Consider the following 18,196-nt stretch of genomic DNA (forward strand, 5'->3'; position numbering starts at 1 on the left):
TTTCACGAATGCGAGTCTAGTGTGATAACCTCTGTGCCACCTCGTTCGGCAACATGTATCGACGAAACGTGAAAATTTCATACCAATAATGCGTTATGCATCCTCAGACAGATGCAGTCTGTGATACCCTAGAAAGGTGTACTGTTAAACCAGAATAGGCCAGTAGTTTATTATTGTTGCTGCAGTCATTCAGATCTCCTACTGTGGGACCCAGTGACGAATGAAAAGACCTGGATATTTTGAGAGCCACGAGGTAGCAACATAAACACAGATAAACACAGATCCCATCCCCCCTAACAGAACGTGTGGTGGGAGAGCGGGGGGGGGGGGGGGGGAGGGGGGGGGGAAGTGGAAGAAAAACAGAGAGGGAAGGGTCTGTGAGTGCTGGCAGAATCTATTGGGCTGACTCATTTTATAGGCTTTCGTTTATACTTTCAATTATCGCTGTCAGACAGTTTCGTAAGTGATAAGCTGATCATTTTTTACATTTACAGCTACTACCAATGTTCTATTATTCAAGGAGTCCCCTAGGAAGATGGAGCCCATATGACAAGTACAGTCACGTCATAAGGAAACGTGTAGCATGGAGTGAGACGATATGACAGGAGTGCCGATCAGTGTGGATGAGTAATTGATTGATTGCGCACCCGAAGAAAGCATCTATGAAGTGCAGCCGCCCTTGACAAAACTTGATTTGCCATGTTGAGCAAGTCAGGTTACGAGCGTGGAGCTTCGTCACTATTTTGCTAAACAATGTTGGCGGTCACTAGATCAATAGCAAAGAGTATCAACTTTAGCAGGCGGTTGTATGGTCGAATATACATTGGGAATACAACTGTAGTGTCCGGAATCCGCACCAAAGATTTCCACTCATGATTTACTGAACATCAGGTCGCTGTTTTATTGGAGACGGACCGATACTTCCACCATGGAGAGTGGTATATTCTTTACAGTTGGCTTCGATATTTATAATCATACAACCATGTCCGGTATGTGAGAAACACTCTTAGTTAGACATATGCTTAAAGTATCACAAAGAAAAGTCACACAAGTCATTCAATTCATAAATTCGCACGGCGAATCTGGCATGCGTTGTTGAACAGCACCGTCTACATTCATGATGCGGTATCTCCTTTAAACATATAACTCGTACACAGTATAAAAACAAAGCATGATGTAATATAAACAGTAACTAGGCAAAGGTTCGGGGTTCGCGTCCCCGTCTGGCACACAGTTTTAATATGCCAATAAGTTCCAAATCGAATGCAGACTCCACTACAGAACTAAAATTCATTCTGGAATTATTTAATAAACTAGAAGCTCCTGCCCCTTTGCTGTGGAAGTGCTAAGCAATATCAGTGTTAAATTTCCGCCGCTGGGAGGAAATCTACACCTGCGTATATACTCAGTAAAAGTGCTTGGCAGAGGGTACTTAGCATTTTCTGGCTTGTTAGGTTGTCTTCCCGTTCCAACCACATATTGAGTGCGGGAAGAATTTCTGCTTAAATGCCTTCGTGAGCGCTCTAATTTTGTCTTCGCAGTCCCTACTGGAGCCGTAAGCAAGGGGTTGAAGTACAGTGTGGTTATAATTAAACTTTCGCTATTTGAGTTAGTGTAGGCGGAAAACTATTTAACGTATGGGTACTTAATTTCATAGGAATGATGTCCAGACTGTGCGCTGCAAGACTTACGTTGTTAGTATGTAGTGTCAGAGTCCTGACTTGCCGTTTGGTGCCAGTACTGGTGTGGCGACGTAGGGTTGAAGCACAAGCATCAAATGGTTCAAATGGCTCTGAGCACTATGGGACTTAACTTCTGAGGTCATCAGTCCCCTAGGACTTAGAACTACTTATACGTAACTAACCTAAGGACATCACACACATCCATGCCCGAGGCAGGATTCGAACCTGCGACCGTAGCGCTCGCGCGGTTCCAGACTGTAGCGCCTAGAACCGCTCGGCCACCCCGGACGGCCCACAAGCATCAGCGTGCATTGCAATTGCAGACAGTCAACATGGATCTGGACGAAGTGGCAGGGCTTTACTCGTAAAGCTGGTTTATCATAACAACAGCAATAGTCCTGCTGCTCTTCGCGAATGTCATCGCATTAAAGGAATACAGTGAAGTCTTCTTTCCACAGCAGGGTTCGCAAGTTCGTAGTAACTGGGGATTTGGGAATTGCTTCTGGGAGCTAATTGCGCCACAAATTGCTCAAGAAGTTACTGTTCGCAAGACTGAGAATGCTGGACGCAATGTTCGATCTTCAAGCTGCGCATAGGTTGTGTCCTGAGAGTTGAAAATTTCATGCTCCACAGTTCGAAAATTGCTGCGAACAACTGTGAAATCATATCCGTACCAACTTCACATTATTCACTAACTTCTGCCACGTGACGTTTGTAGCCTGGAACGTAAACACGATACGCAGTTAACAAATGTTACACTCTCAGGAGGAAACTAAAAGAATTTCTTTCAATGGTTTATTGATTATTTCTCTTCCGCATGTCCTTAAAAATGTTTCCACAAAGCGTCATTTTCCTACGATCTTTCGTTTTTCATGGTGCCCTCTTAAGTAGCGAAAGTTTAACTATAACCACCCTGTACCGGTACGCTTCTAGATTTCTAGATCCTTCAATTAGTACTGGTTCTTGAAATTTTGTAAGTAGGGTTCCGTAAAATAACTGGCGTATATATTCAAGCGTCTGCACATCCAGCTTTTACAGAGTCTTGAGCGACGCTCTCCCGTGAGTCCAACACTCCCGTGACCATTCGTGCTGCCCTTCTTTCACGTTCAGTATTCTCTTATTACTGCTACCTGGTACAGGTCACACAAACTTGAAGTAGTATCTAGAATAGGACGCAAAACCGTTCTGCAGTCAACTTTTTTGTAGACTCGTATTTTTTCAGCATCCTGCCAATAAACCTAAGCCTGCCATCTGCTTCATCTACAGTAAAGTCTATGTGATCATTTTACTTCATATGCTTATAAAGTGCTATACTCAAGTATTTGTATGATTTGATTGTAACTAATTATGACTTGTTATTGCAGTTATAGGGTACGAAGTTATTTGATGTTATCGATGTGCACACTTTTACATTTCTGAACATTAAAAAAAATTACGTTTCTTGCATCAATTTGAAAGCTTTCTAAGATCGGACTGAATATCTGTGAAGCTGTTTCCGGATACTACTTCATTATAGATAACTGCATCATCTGCGAAGAGTCTAACCTACTATTAATATTGTTTGTCAGTTCATTAACATATCCCGTCAGTCCAAAAAGTTTGTAGACTGGATTAATAAAAAATGGGGCAATGTTAAGTTGGTGGTTTTATACTTCAGGTGTTTGCACAGTCTCCCTCTCCCCACTCACCTGGGTACAACGCACAGAAAGTTCATACAAGAATGAGAAACTGTCAAAAAAGTATTTCTTTGAGAAAGCCAAATTGTCTTGAATGCCGGTTTTGTGATCAAAGCGTTGATGTTTCATGCGAATTCCTGCACTTCGTCGTTTTTTGTTAGGTTCAGATTGATAACATCAAGTTTCATCACCTGTGCTGATTTTTTTTCCAGTCTCAGCAGGCGTCTGCGTATCGTTGCTTTGCTTTTGTTCGGGATCAAGATGCTTGAGATGAACTTTGGCCACACTTTTCTCTTCATAAAAATATTCTGAAGAATGACTTGAAGACTTGATTTAGAGATGTTGCTCCACTGGAATTTATGACACAGTAATGTTGACACACTACAATCCCACATTGACACCGTATCAATGGTTGCTCTCAACTGACTGGTCGAATGCACATCTGTTGTTTACGGTTGTTAGTTCAAACCGCCACAGTAGTTACTGAGCTCACGTCGCTTATAAGCCAGGAATAAAAACAGTGTCGGAACTTTATGGACGGACTGTTTACAACACGAATATATACCGGGTGATTATAATTAAAGCGCAGCTACCAACGAGATCCAAAGTGGGCCATATTAATCGTAAGACAGCGAAACAATGTAGATATGTTAATGCGATAATGCGGAACCTATTTACGCTGGAAAAAAATAGTTCCAATTTTGGCCACGTGGTACAAATCTGGCGCTGTACAGTATCTCGTCGAAGTCACCGGTACTCATATTGTAAAAATTGTGCAAACGGTGGTAAACAACAAAATCAACTTTATGCCTTTCTGCCACTCCTATTCCATTACATAGGGAAATATTTCTATACGACTTCGTGGTATTCACCATTCACAGCGCCAGGTATGCACCTGGTGGCCAAAACTGGAATTTTTTTTTTCGCCTTAGCATATCTGCCTACACTACTGGCCATTAAAACTGCTACACCACTAAGATGACGTGCTACAGACGCGAAATTTAACCGACAGGAAGAAGATGCTGTGATATGCAAATGATTAGCTTTTCAGAGCGTTCACACAAGGTTGGCGCTGGTGGCGACACCTACAACGTGCTGACATGAGGAAAGTTTCCAACCGATTTCTCATACACAAACAGCAGTTGACCGGCGTTGCCTGGTGAAACGTTGTTGTGATGCCTCGTGTAAGGAGGAGAAATGCGTACCATCACGTTTCCGACTTTGATAAAGGTCGGATTGTAGCCTATCACGATTGCGGTTTATCGTATCGCGACATTGCTGCTCGCGTTGGTCGAGATCCAATGACTGTTAGCAGAATATGGAATCGGTGGGTTCAGGAGGCTAATACGGAACGCCGTGCTGGATCTCAGCGGCCTCGTATCACTAGCAGTCGAGATGACAGGCATCTTATCCGCATGGCTGTAACGGATCGTGCAGACACGTCTCGATCCCTGAGTCAACAGATGAGGACGTTTGCAAGACAACAACCATCTGCCTGCGATGGTGTAGTCAACGACGAACCTGGGTACACGAATGGCAAAACGTCATTTTTTCAGATGAATACAGGTTCTGTTTACAGCATCATGATGGTCGCATCCGTGTTTGGCGACATCGCGGTGAACGCACATTGGAAGCGTGGATTCGTCACCGCCATACTGGCGTATCACCCGGCGAGATGATATGGGATTCCATTGGTTATACGTCTCGATCACCTCTTGTTCAGACTGAAGGCACTTTGAACAGTGGACGTTACATTTCAGATGTGTTACGACCCGTGGCTCTACCCTTTATTCGATCCCTGCGAAACCCAACATTTCAGTAGGATAATGCACGACCGCATGTTGCAGGTCCTGTACGGGCCTTTCTGTATACTGAAAATGTTCGACTGCCGCCCTGGCCAGCACATTCACCAGATCTCTTGGCTTGGTTCAAATGGCTCTGAGCACTATGGGACTTAACATCTGTGGTCATCAGTCCCCTAGAACTTAGAACTACTTAAACCTACCTAACCTAAGGACATCACACACATCCATGCCCGAGGCAGGATTCGAACCTTCGACCGTAGCTGTCACACCGTTCCAGACTGAAGCGCCTAGAAACGCGCGGCCACACTGGCCGGCTCACCAGATGTCTCACCAACTGAAAACGTCTGGTCAATGATGGCCGAGCAGCTGGCTCGTCACAATACGCCAGTCGCTACTCTCGATGAACTGTGGTATCGTGTTGAAGCTGCATGGGCAGCTCTACCTGTACACGCCATCCAAGCTCTGTTTGACTCAATGCCCAGACGTATCAAGGCCGTTATTACGGCCAGAGATGGTTCTTCTGGGTACTGATTTCTCAGGTTCTATGCACCCAAATTGCGTGAAAATTTAATCACATGTCAGTTCTAGTATAATATATTTGTCCAATGAATACCCGTTTATCATCTGCATTTGTTCTTGATGCAGCAGTTTTAATGGCCAGTAGTGTAGTTTCACTGCCATCGATAATTGCAATCCACACTTGACCTCGGTGAGTCGTTGAACTTTAATTATAGCTACGCAATACTTCCCTGGAGCACGCCACAAGTTACTTTTAATCCTGTCGATGACTTTCGGTCCAGCTGCGTCATATTGTTTTATACCCCACATGATCGTACTTTTATTGACAACCGTTGGTGGAGTACTGAGACAAATGCTTTTCGAAATTTCGGTTTGTGTACGGACTCACCACCTGCGCTACGTCGTAACCTTTACAGGATTTTTCTGTGTCATACTCTCTCGTATTTCAGACTGCTTCATTTCAGGTTTGATTCATGTATGCAGATGCTTAAAATTAGTGGTTAAACAAGGGCTCAAGGAACGCGGTACAAGAATGGCGAAGACCTTGTCTAGTGGTGTCGGCGATTACTAAGGCGGCAGCGCGAAAGACGAGCAGTAGGGCGTGCGGTGCGAGAACTGACCTCGATGACGATGAGCGAGATGCTGCCGTCGTCGATGAGGATGCGGTCGCCGCGGCAGACGAGGCGCACGAGCGCGGGCCGGCGCGTGTCGCCCGTGCCGTCGCCGCAGTCGCAGCGCAGGTCCTCCGCCAGCCGCACCTCGGCGCCCGGCTCCAGCAGCACCTGCCCGCAGCCGCGCACTGCAGCACTGCGCGCACGCCAGCGGCCAGACACACACACACACACACACACACACACGAAGGCAACACAGCCTGCCACGGACTGTCTTTCATTCGGCGAAAATCCTCTAATTTTTCGATGTGGTCCCCTTGCAGACCAATGCACTTGGGTCATCCATATTTCTTCACTGTGTGGATTCCAATAAGGTAGTTCCAACCAAGAAAGTCTCATCCTCAGCTACAGCCACATATGCATCAACATGTATACTCCCTAAGCCACTATATGGTATGTAGAATGAAATGTTCTCGGGTTTCCAGCCGCGTCAATTGCTTAAAACTGCACGAGCTTTCAGCCAGGCACTCCTTGGCCATTGTCAATTGGTATGACTCACCACTTGACAATGGCCAAGGAGAGCTTGGCCGAAAGCTCGTGTAGTTTTAAGCAATTGACGCGGTTGGAAACCCGAGAACATTTTATTCAATGTTATCGCCGCGAGACTCTGCATTCATACATATTGTATGTGGTGGAGGGTACTGGTGTACTACTGTCACTTCCCTCCTCTCCCGTTTCAGTCACTGATTATTCGCGGAAAGGACGATTGTTGGCAAAAATCCATGTGAGTCCAATCATCCCTACTGTTCATCTGTTAAAATGTACGGCCGAATTATTTTTCATTTTAGAATACTGGTGCCTTAGCGCTACATGCACAACAGATATCCACGAATCAATTAGAAGTAGTCCACAAGGAAACCATCACACCTGTTAATCAGGGATTTCGATGAGTATTAGATATCTTGTATGGGAACCTGTTCTGAGGAGCTAGCTAGTTGCTTTTCATGCGACGGAACCTTCTTTCCGAGAAAATCGACATTGATGTTTTGTGCGTCCCTACCATACCTGTAACGTTAGTCATACACTGGAGAGCCAAAGAAACTGGTACACCTGCCTAATATTGTGTAGGGCCCCCACGAGGACGCAGATGTGACGCAACACGACGTGGCGTAGACGCGACTAATGTCTGAAGCAGTGCTGGAGGGAATTGACACCATGAATCCTGCAGGGCTGGCCGGCCAGAGTGGCCGTGCGGTTCTAGGCGCTACAGTCTGGAACCGAGCGACCGCTAAGGTCGCAGGTTCGAATCCTGCCTCGGGTATGGATGTGTGTGATGTCCTTAGGTTAGTTAGGTTTAATTAGTTCTAAGTTCTAGGCGACTCATGACCTCAGAAGTTAAGTCGCATAGTGCTTAGAGCCATTTGAACCTGCAGGGCTGTCCATGAATACGCAAGAGTACGAGGGGGTTGCAATGCATCCCAGATATGCTCAATAATGTTCATGTCTGGGGAGTTTGTTGGCCAGCGGAAGTAATTAAACTCAGAAGTGTGTTCCTGGAGCCACTCTGTAGCGATTATGGACGTGTGGGGTGCCGCATCGTCCTGCTGGAATTGCCCAAGTCCGTCGGAATGCACACTGGATATAAAAGGATGCAGGTGATCAGACAGGATTCTTACGTGTCACCTGTCAGAATCGTATCTAGACTATCATGGGTCCCATATCGCTCCAACTGCACATGCCCCACACCGTTACAGAGCCTCCACCAGCCTGAACAGTCCCCTGCCGACAAGCACGGTCCAAGGATTCACGAGGTTGTCTCCATACCCGCATACGTCCATCCGCTCGATACAATTTGAAGCGAGACTCGTCCGAGAAGGCAACATGTTTCCAGTCATCAACAGCCCAACGTCAGTGCTGACGGGCCAAGGCGACACGTAAAGCTTTGTGTCGTGCGGTCATCAATGGTACAGGAGTGGGCCTTCGGCTACGAAAGCTCATATCGATGATGTTTCGTTGAATGTTTTGCACGCTGACACTTGTTGATGACCCCAGTACTGAAGCCTGCAGCAATTTGCGGAAGGGATGCACTACTGTCACGCTGAATGATTCTCTTCAGTCGTCGTTGTTCCCGTTCTTGCAGGATCTTTTTCCGATCACAACGATGTCCGAGATTTGATGTTTTACCGGATTCCTGATTTCTCGGTACACTAGTGAAATGGTCGTAGGGAAAATCCCCACTTCGTCGCTACCTCAGAGATGCTGAGTCCAATCCCTCGTGCGCTGACTATTAACACAATCTTCAAACTCACTTAAATCTTGATAACCTGCCATTTTAGTAGCAGTAACCGATCTATCAACTGCGCCAGACACTTGTTGTCTTTTATAAGCGTTGCCGACTGCAACGCCGTATTGTGCCTGTTTACATATCTCTGTATTTGAAAGATGTTAAGTCCCATAGTGCTCAGAACCATTTGAATCATTTTTTTGTATTTGAATACGCATGCCTATACCAGTTTCTTTGGCTCTTCAATGTATTTCGAACAAGCGAGCGTAGCGCTGCGGTTAAGGTTCACGGTTGCGATACTAGAGACACAGGATTAAAACCTACTCGTGTAATTTTTTTCAGTTTCGTCGTCCCAACATCATTAATTACAATGTGTAATGCAAAATTTTTCAAAAGCAGTCAATTTCGCATTTTTCATTTATAAATCAATCATTACAGCGAATTTTCTTCAAAAGTGCATTCGCTTTGTTACAGAATAGAATACAGAGTCGTCTTACTCGCTATCACTAGTACCTCTTTATCTGCTAGAACAAAATTCCGGATGGTAATTGTCGTAGGAGCAACCAAAACACAAGTCTGTAGAACACCACGCACATGTAATGAATGCGACTTCCTTCAAGTCACATGGATTTTTCAGAAGCGATACTGGAAAACACAGTTCGTTTGGATTCAGAAAGATGTTTCTTTCTTCGACGAACTTTTATGCGAACCACGTGTATTTGATCATTCTTGTGGAAGCAGATGCACTGAACTGATTTGGAATTAAAGAATGCGTTGTCATGGAATCTTCCCTAAAATCGATTTCTATTTTAGTCTTCAGTAGGCAGCATTATGAATTTCTTTGCGAAAATTTTAACCGATCTATGAAAGAAAACGTCGTAGTGATGACAAAGTGGAGTAAATTTGGATGGGATAATTTTTTCGGTGCAGTTGCAAGTTTCTTTTTCTTTCAGCTATAAAGATTTCAGCGTAAGGTATCTGATTACTCTGTCCTCCCCACGAATCAATATTGTAAAGAAAAATACGCCGGCACGATTTGAACTGGCACCGCGAGCTTGACAGCCTCAAACCTTAGCCACTGATTTACGCACACTTAGTCGAAAGATAATTCGCGCTCTAGCTGTAGGATGTGAGTATGAAACTTTAACATTGACTTTCACGAAAACTACGGGTCGTCGCAAGAAAAGCCGCTAGCCACGTACTCAGGACAAGACCTAAGATTCATCATAGTCCTTGATTATCCGGTCTGAAGGTCTCTTTCTCTGATAAATGGTATGAGATATGCGACCATCATACAGAAATTAAAGAAAATCGCAGAAGAGACAGATATGCACATTGTCTGTATCCAGCAAAGCTACTCAAGGAAAGGGTAAACACTGTTCCTGCCAACATCTGCACACAAGGACCAAATAATGTTCAAATGTGTGTGAATTCCTAAGGGACCAAACTGCTTAGGTCATCGGTCCCTAGACTTACTTACTACTTGAACTAACTTATGCTAACAACAACACACACAACCATGCCCGAGGGAGGACTCGAACCTCCGGCGGGTGTGTTGTTCTTAGCATAAGTTAGTTTAAGTAGTATGTAAGTCTATGGACCGATGACCTTAGCATTTTGGCCCCTTAGGAATTCATACACATTTGAACATTTTTTGCGGGAGGGGCCGCGCAGTCCGTGACGTGACGCCTCAAACCGCGCGGCTCACAAGGGCCAAACGCTGTGATAGCAACCATAGTTTTTAGGACAAATAACGAAAATCACTCTGCCCTGTGCCATTACCTCATCACTAATATGCAGAGGTGTACAAATCTTAAGGACGAAAGTAACTTTCGCATGATGTGTCACTGGCAAGTAACATATCTCAATGAAGCTTGGACCATGCATGAAAAGAAATGCTACACTAGGCCATCAAAATCGGGTGACTGCATTGTAATTATTGTCTTGGAATAAAAGTGTCATTTCTGCTCGTGTCATTGCGTATATCTTTCAGTTACCTTCCGTACTACATATTGAGGGACAAAAGTCATGAAATGGCGACATGCACATATATAGGTGACGTACACAAGGTATAAAAGGGGAGTGCATTGTCGGAGCTGTCATTTGTTCTCAGCTGATCTATGTGTAAAGGTTTCCAATGTGATGATTCCCGCACGATGGGAATCCACGGACTTTGATCGCGGAATGGTAGCTGGAGCCAGACGCATAGGACATCCCGTTTCGGAAATCGTTAGGAAATTCAGTATTTCGAGATCCACATTTTCAAGACTGTGCCGAGAAAACCAAAATTCAGGCATAACCTCTCACTACGGACAACGCAGTGGTCGACGGTCTTCACTTGACGACCGAGAGTCTGCGACGTTTGCGTAGAGTTGTCAGTGCTAACAGACAAAAAACACTGCGTGAAATAACCGCACAAATCAATGTGGCACGTACGACGAACTTATCCGTTTGGGGAAAGCGACGAAATGTAGCGTTAATAGGCTATGGCAGCAGACAACTGACACGAGTTCCTTTACGAACAGCACGACATCGCCTGCAGCATCTCTCCTGGGCTCGTCACCATATCGGTTGCACCCTAGACTACTGGAAAACCGTGGTCTGGTCAGGTGAGTCTCAATTTCAGTTGGTAAGAGTTGTCCAAGCTGGTGGTCGCTCCATAATGGTGTGGGCTTTGTTTCCATGGAATGGGCTGGGTCCTCTGGTCCAACTGAGCCGATCATTCACTGGAAATGGTTATGTTCTGCTGCTTGGAGACCATTTGCACCCATTCATAGACTTCATGCTCCCAAACAACGATGTCATGGCACCGGGCCACAACTGTTCGCGACTACTTTGAAGAACATTCTGGACGATTCGATCGAATGATTTGGCCCCCCAAATCGCCCGACATGAATCCCACCTATCATTTATGGCACATAACCGAGAGGCTTCATCAGCAACACTTTCGCAATTATGGACGGCTATAGAGGCAGCATGGCTCAATATTGCTGCAGAGAACTTCCAGCGACTTGTTGAGTCCATGCTACGTCGAGTTGCTGCACTGTGCCGGGCAAAAGGAGGTCTGACGCGATATTATGAGGCATTCCAAGACTTTTGTCACCTCAGTGTACTGTAGTATACTATACTGTATTAATTCTTTCTATATATGATCAAACTTCCATTGAAGTGTGTTATTTGGGGGCGAAACGCCATGCATAAGTTACTTTCGTCCTGAAGTTTTGCACTCCAGTGTTTATTTCCTGTAGTCTCACAAGATGCAAATATATTTGAACAAACTAAAAGCTGCTGACCAGTTGTCTGGACAGCAGTGGGGGAATCAAGAGCTTACAACAGATTTAGAGATTTCGTGTTACCAGATGGAGGGGTAGCCTGATAAGGGACAAATAACTCTGCCGTAAAACCCAAGCGTTGGTCTAAAAGGCGATATCTGAAACTTCTTCACCGACAATAAAGACGCATCCCATACCACTGTCATCCTTATAGCCATCAGTGTAAATGAAGGTGCTCTCCTCAAACTGCATGCGAATGATCGAAGCTGGAGTAGCGGTCTTTGGAAGCAAAATAAAAGCAAGATGGGCACGACGGACCTCTGCGCGAAACCATGGAGTGGGGGGAGACTCTAACTAGCAAGCAGGCATCTGCAGATACCAGTGTTTGAATGCTGGGCCCTATTTTGACAAGAACCGAGGTGGAATATTCCTGCACGCCGGTCGGGGGCCTGAAGATGGCGTAGTAAATCGCCGAAACTGGTAGCCAAATAGAAATTGGATGTCTGAAAGCGACCATCCGAGTCGCGCAACAGTCTCTGAAAAGATGGACATATAGAGACTTGTGTGAGAACTTCGGCGACATGGCACTTCTTAGTGGCCGCTAGGTGGACCGCCATGGAGCTGCGTTTCCAGGTACCATGTGAGCAGCCTCGGCAATTACCATCATTGGCCATGTCGTGTCGTCGAGAGTTACCTGAAGAAAGATAAGACCACATCAGCCTTATATGTGGTAGCAAGGAAGAGCATTTACGCGCATGCCTACCTCTCCCCTTAAGTACACTTTCCGTGTACCGGAAACAAACACACTTGCAGGGTAGGGCGCATTCGTGAAGTAAAAGACTGGATAATAACTTTTTTTAACAATATAAGGAAAAGGATAGATTGCTACTGATCGTAAAGATAAAACATTGGGTTGCAGACTGGCACAACGAAAAGATTGTTACGATTTAGCTTTCGACCGAGGCTTTCTTCAGAAAACAAAACACACACACAAAAAAAACACACACACACAGTCATCATTCTGCTCCGATCTGCCGGAGATGGCATTCACGTGTGCGTGAGAGGTGCTCGTTTGTGTGAATGAATGTGTGTGTGCGTTCCTTTGTGTTTTGTTATTTGAATAAGTCTTTGGCCGAAAATTAAATCGTAACAATCTTTTCGTTACGCCTGTCTCCAACTCAACGCGTCATCCTCACAGTCGCTTTCCTTATATTGTTGATTTCCAACCTGGAGTTGTGATGAAAACGAAGGATGAGGCTCTTTATGAAGTTATACCAACTTTGGATAAACTTCCTTTGGCCATACTTTTATAATGGAATTGTGTTCCAGTTAATTCATTACACTACCTTATAAATTACACTCTAAGATAAAAAAAACCACGCACCACGAAGGAATTATCCGAATGGGACGGAAATCGGTAGATGTGATGTACACGTACAGACAAACATATGATTACAATATCAGAAAAATTGGATGACTTATTCAAGAGAAAAAGCTTTGCAAACTGAGCAAGTCATGTTGGTCCGCCTCTGGCCCTTATGCAAGCAGGTATTCTCACTGGCATTGATTGACAGAACTGTTGGACGTCCTTCAGGGAAATATCGTGCCAGATTCTGTCCAACTGGCGCTTTAGATCGGCAAAATCCCGAGATGGCTGGAAGGTCCTGCCCATAATGCTCCAAACGTTCTCAACTGGGCAGAGATACGGTGACATTGCTGACAAAGGTAGGGTTTGGTGAGCACGAAGACGGGCAGGAGGAACTCTCGCCGTGTGCGTGTTGGCATTACCATGGTGAAATGTAAGCCCAAGGATGGCATGCCATGACGGACAACAAAACGTGCCGTAGACTATTGTCAACATACCACTCCGCTGTAAGGGTGTCGCTGGTGACTACGAAAAGAAATGGCGTCGCAGACCATTACTTCTGGTTATCGGGCGGTATCGCGGGCGACAGTCGAGTTGGTAACCAATCGCGTCCGGGGCGCCTCCAGACACTTCTTCGACCTGGAACCTCATTGACTGACGTAGAATTGTCTTCAGTATTGGTCCCGCTTCGAACTAACTTACTTAATTTGTAAAAGTTTTTCTCCTGAATAAATCATCCAATCTCTGTTATATTCTAATCAAAAAATGGTTCAGCTGGCTCTGAGCACTATGGGACTTAACATCTGAGGTCATCAGTCCCCTCGAACTTAGAACTACGTAAACCTAACTAACCTAAGGACATCACACACATCCACGCCGGAGGCAGGATTCGAACCTGCGACCGTAGCGGTCACGCGGCTCCAGACTGTAGCACCTAGAACCGCTCGGCCACCTCGGCCGGCTTAAATTCTAATAATTTGTTTGTCTGTAGATGTACATCACATCTGCTGATTTCCATCCCATTCCAATAATTCCATCGAGGTGCGTCCTTTTTTTTTTTGTCTTAGAGTGTATTTTAAACAGAACTATCCCACAGATAAAGAGACACCGATTTACGTTAGTGTACAACAAGTACAAACTTAAAGAAACAAAATATATTGGCATCCCCGAGAAATTTTCACTTTGCTCTTTTATGAAGGAATGTTTCGCATGTAAAAAACGAGCGGTCACATATCTGGAGGGCAGGCTTTTACAGATCAACCCTTCATACATAGTTTATATTATTCAAGATCGCTCATGAAGCCATCACAATAGCACACTAACTTCTTTTTCGGTTGATCCGTGATTCTATCAGAGCGATACGTATATGTACACCACCGAATGCTAATTACAGTAGACACACACACATTATATATATATATATATATATATATATATATATATATATATATATATATATATATATATATATATATATATATATATATTCACGGATTGAGAGGGTATGTGATGTTGGATGTTGTTTCATTGCTTACAAAATCGAGTCAAATTTAAAAGAACTTGATACTACCAAGTTCTTTGTATATATATAAAGGGTGATCCAGCTACCACTACCGAAGAGTAGGGTCGCAGTGTCCTCAAATAGCACGTGTGCAAGATTTTCATATTCTCTTGTTTGCTACATCCCAAACATTATTCCAACAGAAAACATGAGAATGACATTTTTATAGGAAAATTTAGTGTAGTTAAATTTTGTACTGAAATATGTTTTCTCTAGAGCCCATAAGTTTTCGAATTATTCAAGAAAAAACGTACAAAAGTGACTATCAAATCCGTTTCTCTTGAATAACTTCTCCAACGAGACTGTATCTCAGTACAAAATTTACCTGCATTAAATTTCCTACAAGAAGGTCCTGTTTGTTTTTTTGTGTAGTAGTAATAATTTACACATAACGAGCGAGAGAATACGAAAATCTCCCACGTGTTTTTTAAGGCGTTGCGGGTTGCATAAAACCCATCGCTAGGGGTAACTCCATCACACATAACACAAGCACATATAGGTATAGGGTTTTTAGAGTAAGTCTGAAATTCTTATAAGAGTGTTGCAGTATAGGCTGGGATGAGAAATAATTCTTATGAAAATAATTTGATAGGTTACTCCATTTCCGAGCTAATTAGCACTGAAGATAGCCAATCACGCCACTGATGCGCAAATTCGAGCGGCCGGCCAGATACAGTTAGTATCAGTTGTTCTCAAAGCGTGGCTCACGTTCAGTCCTTACTACCGTCCCATGTCTAATTTTTGTATCGCTCTCTTTTTCGGTTTTAGGAAATCAAATGAAGAACATGTTTTGCGACACCGTATCTGGCGGCCGCTTGAATTTGCGCGCGCAACGGCCTGATTAGTTAAACTGAATGCTAATTAACTCGGAAATGGGGCAACGTATCGAACTTATTTTCTTAACACTTATTTGTCACCCATGCAAGCTTTCCAAGTTTTTTTTGGCCACTCTGCCTATATATAAATACTGAAGAGCCAAAGAAACTTGTATACCTGCCTAATATCGTCTAGGATCTCACAAGGACGCAGAAGAGACGCAACACGACGTGGCTTGGACTCGACCAGTGTCTGAAGCAGTGCTGGAGGGAACTGGCACCACGAATCTTGCAGGGCAGTCCATCAATCCGTAAGAGTTCAAGGGGGTGGATATCACTTCTGAACAGCACGTTGCAAGACATCCCAGATATTCTTCATAATGTTCATGTCTGGGGAGATTGTTGGCCAGCGGAAGTGTTTAAATTCAGAAGAGTGTTCCTGCTCCCACTTTCCTGCCGGAATTGCCCAAGTCTGTCGCAATGCTCAATCGACATGAAAGGATGCAGGTGATCAGACGGGATGCCTACGTACGTGTCACCTGTCAGAGTCGTATCTAGACGTATCAGGAGGTTCCATATCACTCGAAGTGCACACGCCCCACACCATTACAGAACCTCCACCAGCTTTAACAGCACCCTGCTGACATGCAGGGTCCATGGATTCATGAGGTTACCTCCATACCCGTACATCCCCCTCTGGTCGATACAATTCGAAACAAGACTCGTCCGACCAGGAAACGTGTTTCCAGTCGTCAACTGTCCAGTGCCAGTGTTGACGGGCCCAGGCGAGGCGTAAAGCTTTTTGGCGTGAAGCTCAAAACTGGTTGAAATGGCTCTGAGCACTATGGGACTTAACATCTGGGGTCATCAGTCCCCTAGACTTAGAAAGTACTTAAACCTAACTAACCTAAGGACGTCACACACATCCATGCCCGAGGCAAGATTCGAACCTGCGACGTAGCAGGCGCGCGGTTCCGGAATGAAGCGCCTAGAACCGCTCGGTCCCAAAGGCCGGCTGTCGTGCAGTCATCAAGGGTACACAATGGGCCTTCGCCTCAGAAAGCCCATATCGATGATGTTTCGTTGAATGGTTCGCACGCTGACACCTGTTGATGGCCCAGTATTGAAATCTGCAGCAGTCTGCGGAAGGGTTGCACATCTGTCATGTTGAATGATTCTATTCAGTCGTCGTTGGTCCGCTTTTTGTAGGATCTTTTTCCGGCCACAGTGATGTCTGAGATTTGATGTTTTACCGGATTCCTGATATTCACAGTACACTTGTCAAATAGTCATATGGGAAAATCCCCACCTCATCGCTACCTTGGAGATTGTGTGTCCTATTGCTGGTGCGCCGTCTGTAACACCACGTTCAATCTCACTTAAATCTTGATAAGCTGCCATTGTAGCAACGTAACCCACCCAACAGCTGCGCCAGACACTTGTTGTCTTAAGTCTAGTTTACACGACGACACTAGGTTGCAGGCAACTGCGCCACCGGCCGCTGCACATGCGCGCCGCGCGTTTGCGCAATTCGTTGGTGAAACTAAACACTTTCGGCGTGTTCCAACTTTGGCGACACGAGTTGCATGAGTTTTGAGGTTATGTGTGTTCGTAGAGTGTAGACAAACTGAAATATGAAGTCAGGAACGAAGAATAATGTTCGCTTTGTTGGATATCTATGCTTTGCATAGATGTTGCTGGGATTTCAGTGATGCTGATTACAAAAATAAGCAACATATTGCTGCCACTGAGACCGTCATGTGCGATCATAACATAGATGGTTTACAGTATCTGAGCTGCAGGGCAAAGTTTATTGAGTTAGGAGCACATATACAACTAAATTAAGAAAAATACAAGCAAGTGTAATTCTAGCTGTGGCAATGCTCTCGTCTACATCGTTCGAGTTGGCAAACTCTTTATTAAGCAATATTGTTGACAGGAGGGAAGGCTATACAAATTAAGGAAGCTTCATTCTTTATTTAATATTCATCTATTTAAAACGTTGCTGCAGTGCTCTCCATTCACATATGTTATAATTTTTAAATATTGCCACTGTACAGATCTATCTTCAAGAGAGTTGTTTGCAAACCATTCTTCTCTTAATGCGGCACTGTACAGATCTATCTTCAAGAGAGTTGTTTGCAAACCATTCTTCTCTTAATGCGGCCGGCTTCGAATAATTATTGTTGCTAATGTTAATAATTATTACTGTTAATGTTAATAATTATTGGTGTTGATTAAAAAAGCGTCACCAACTAAAACCGTATCTTATAGCATACCGAGTGTTCTCTATTGTAATGCACGCAATATATGTAATTTCAGTTCTGGTGACAGTGCTTCATGCATTATAGTACTTTATTCCTTATCGCATAACTAACTCTATTTAGAAGAAACCTGAACAGTTCTGGTGACATTCTAAGATAATTAAAAGAATTTCTTGGATCTTCGGTTATAAACTATTTAAGCAAGGATGCTGAGCAGCCGAGTTTTCTTCTTCCAACCTCGAATCGAAACACGTTTCTTTTTTTTTTTTTCTTATGCAGCGATTCCACACAACTAGCTTTAACTCCATCACAACTCGCGCGACGTGCAACTGCCAAAGGTT

General features: G+C 44.4%; 1 protein-coding gene across 1 annotated transcript in view; it reads right to left on the bottom strand.

Annotated features, from left to right (window-relative positions):
• The window catches only part of LOC126235223 (pyruvate kinase PKM-like), a 137,097-nt gene that overhangs the window by 107,358 nt on the left and 11,543 nt on the right, over nt 1-18,196 (bottom strand). Inside the window, exon 3 of the mRNA XM_049943954.1 lies at nt 6,303-6,464. Coding sequence (XP_049799911.1) covers nt 6,303-6,464 — 162 coding nt within the window. The remainder of the gene's footprint in view (nt 1-6,302; nt 6,465-18,196) is intronic.

Source organism: Schistocerca nitens, chromosome 2 (genome assembly GCF_023898315.1).
Source record: "Schistocerca nitens isolate TAMUIC-IGC-003100 chromosome 2, iqSchNite1.1, whole genome shotgun sequence".
NCBI lineage: Eukaryota > Metazoa > Arthropoda > Insecta > Orthoptera > Acrididae > Schistocerca > Schistocerca nitens.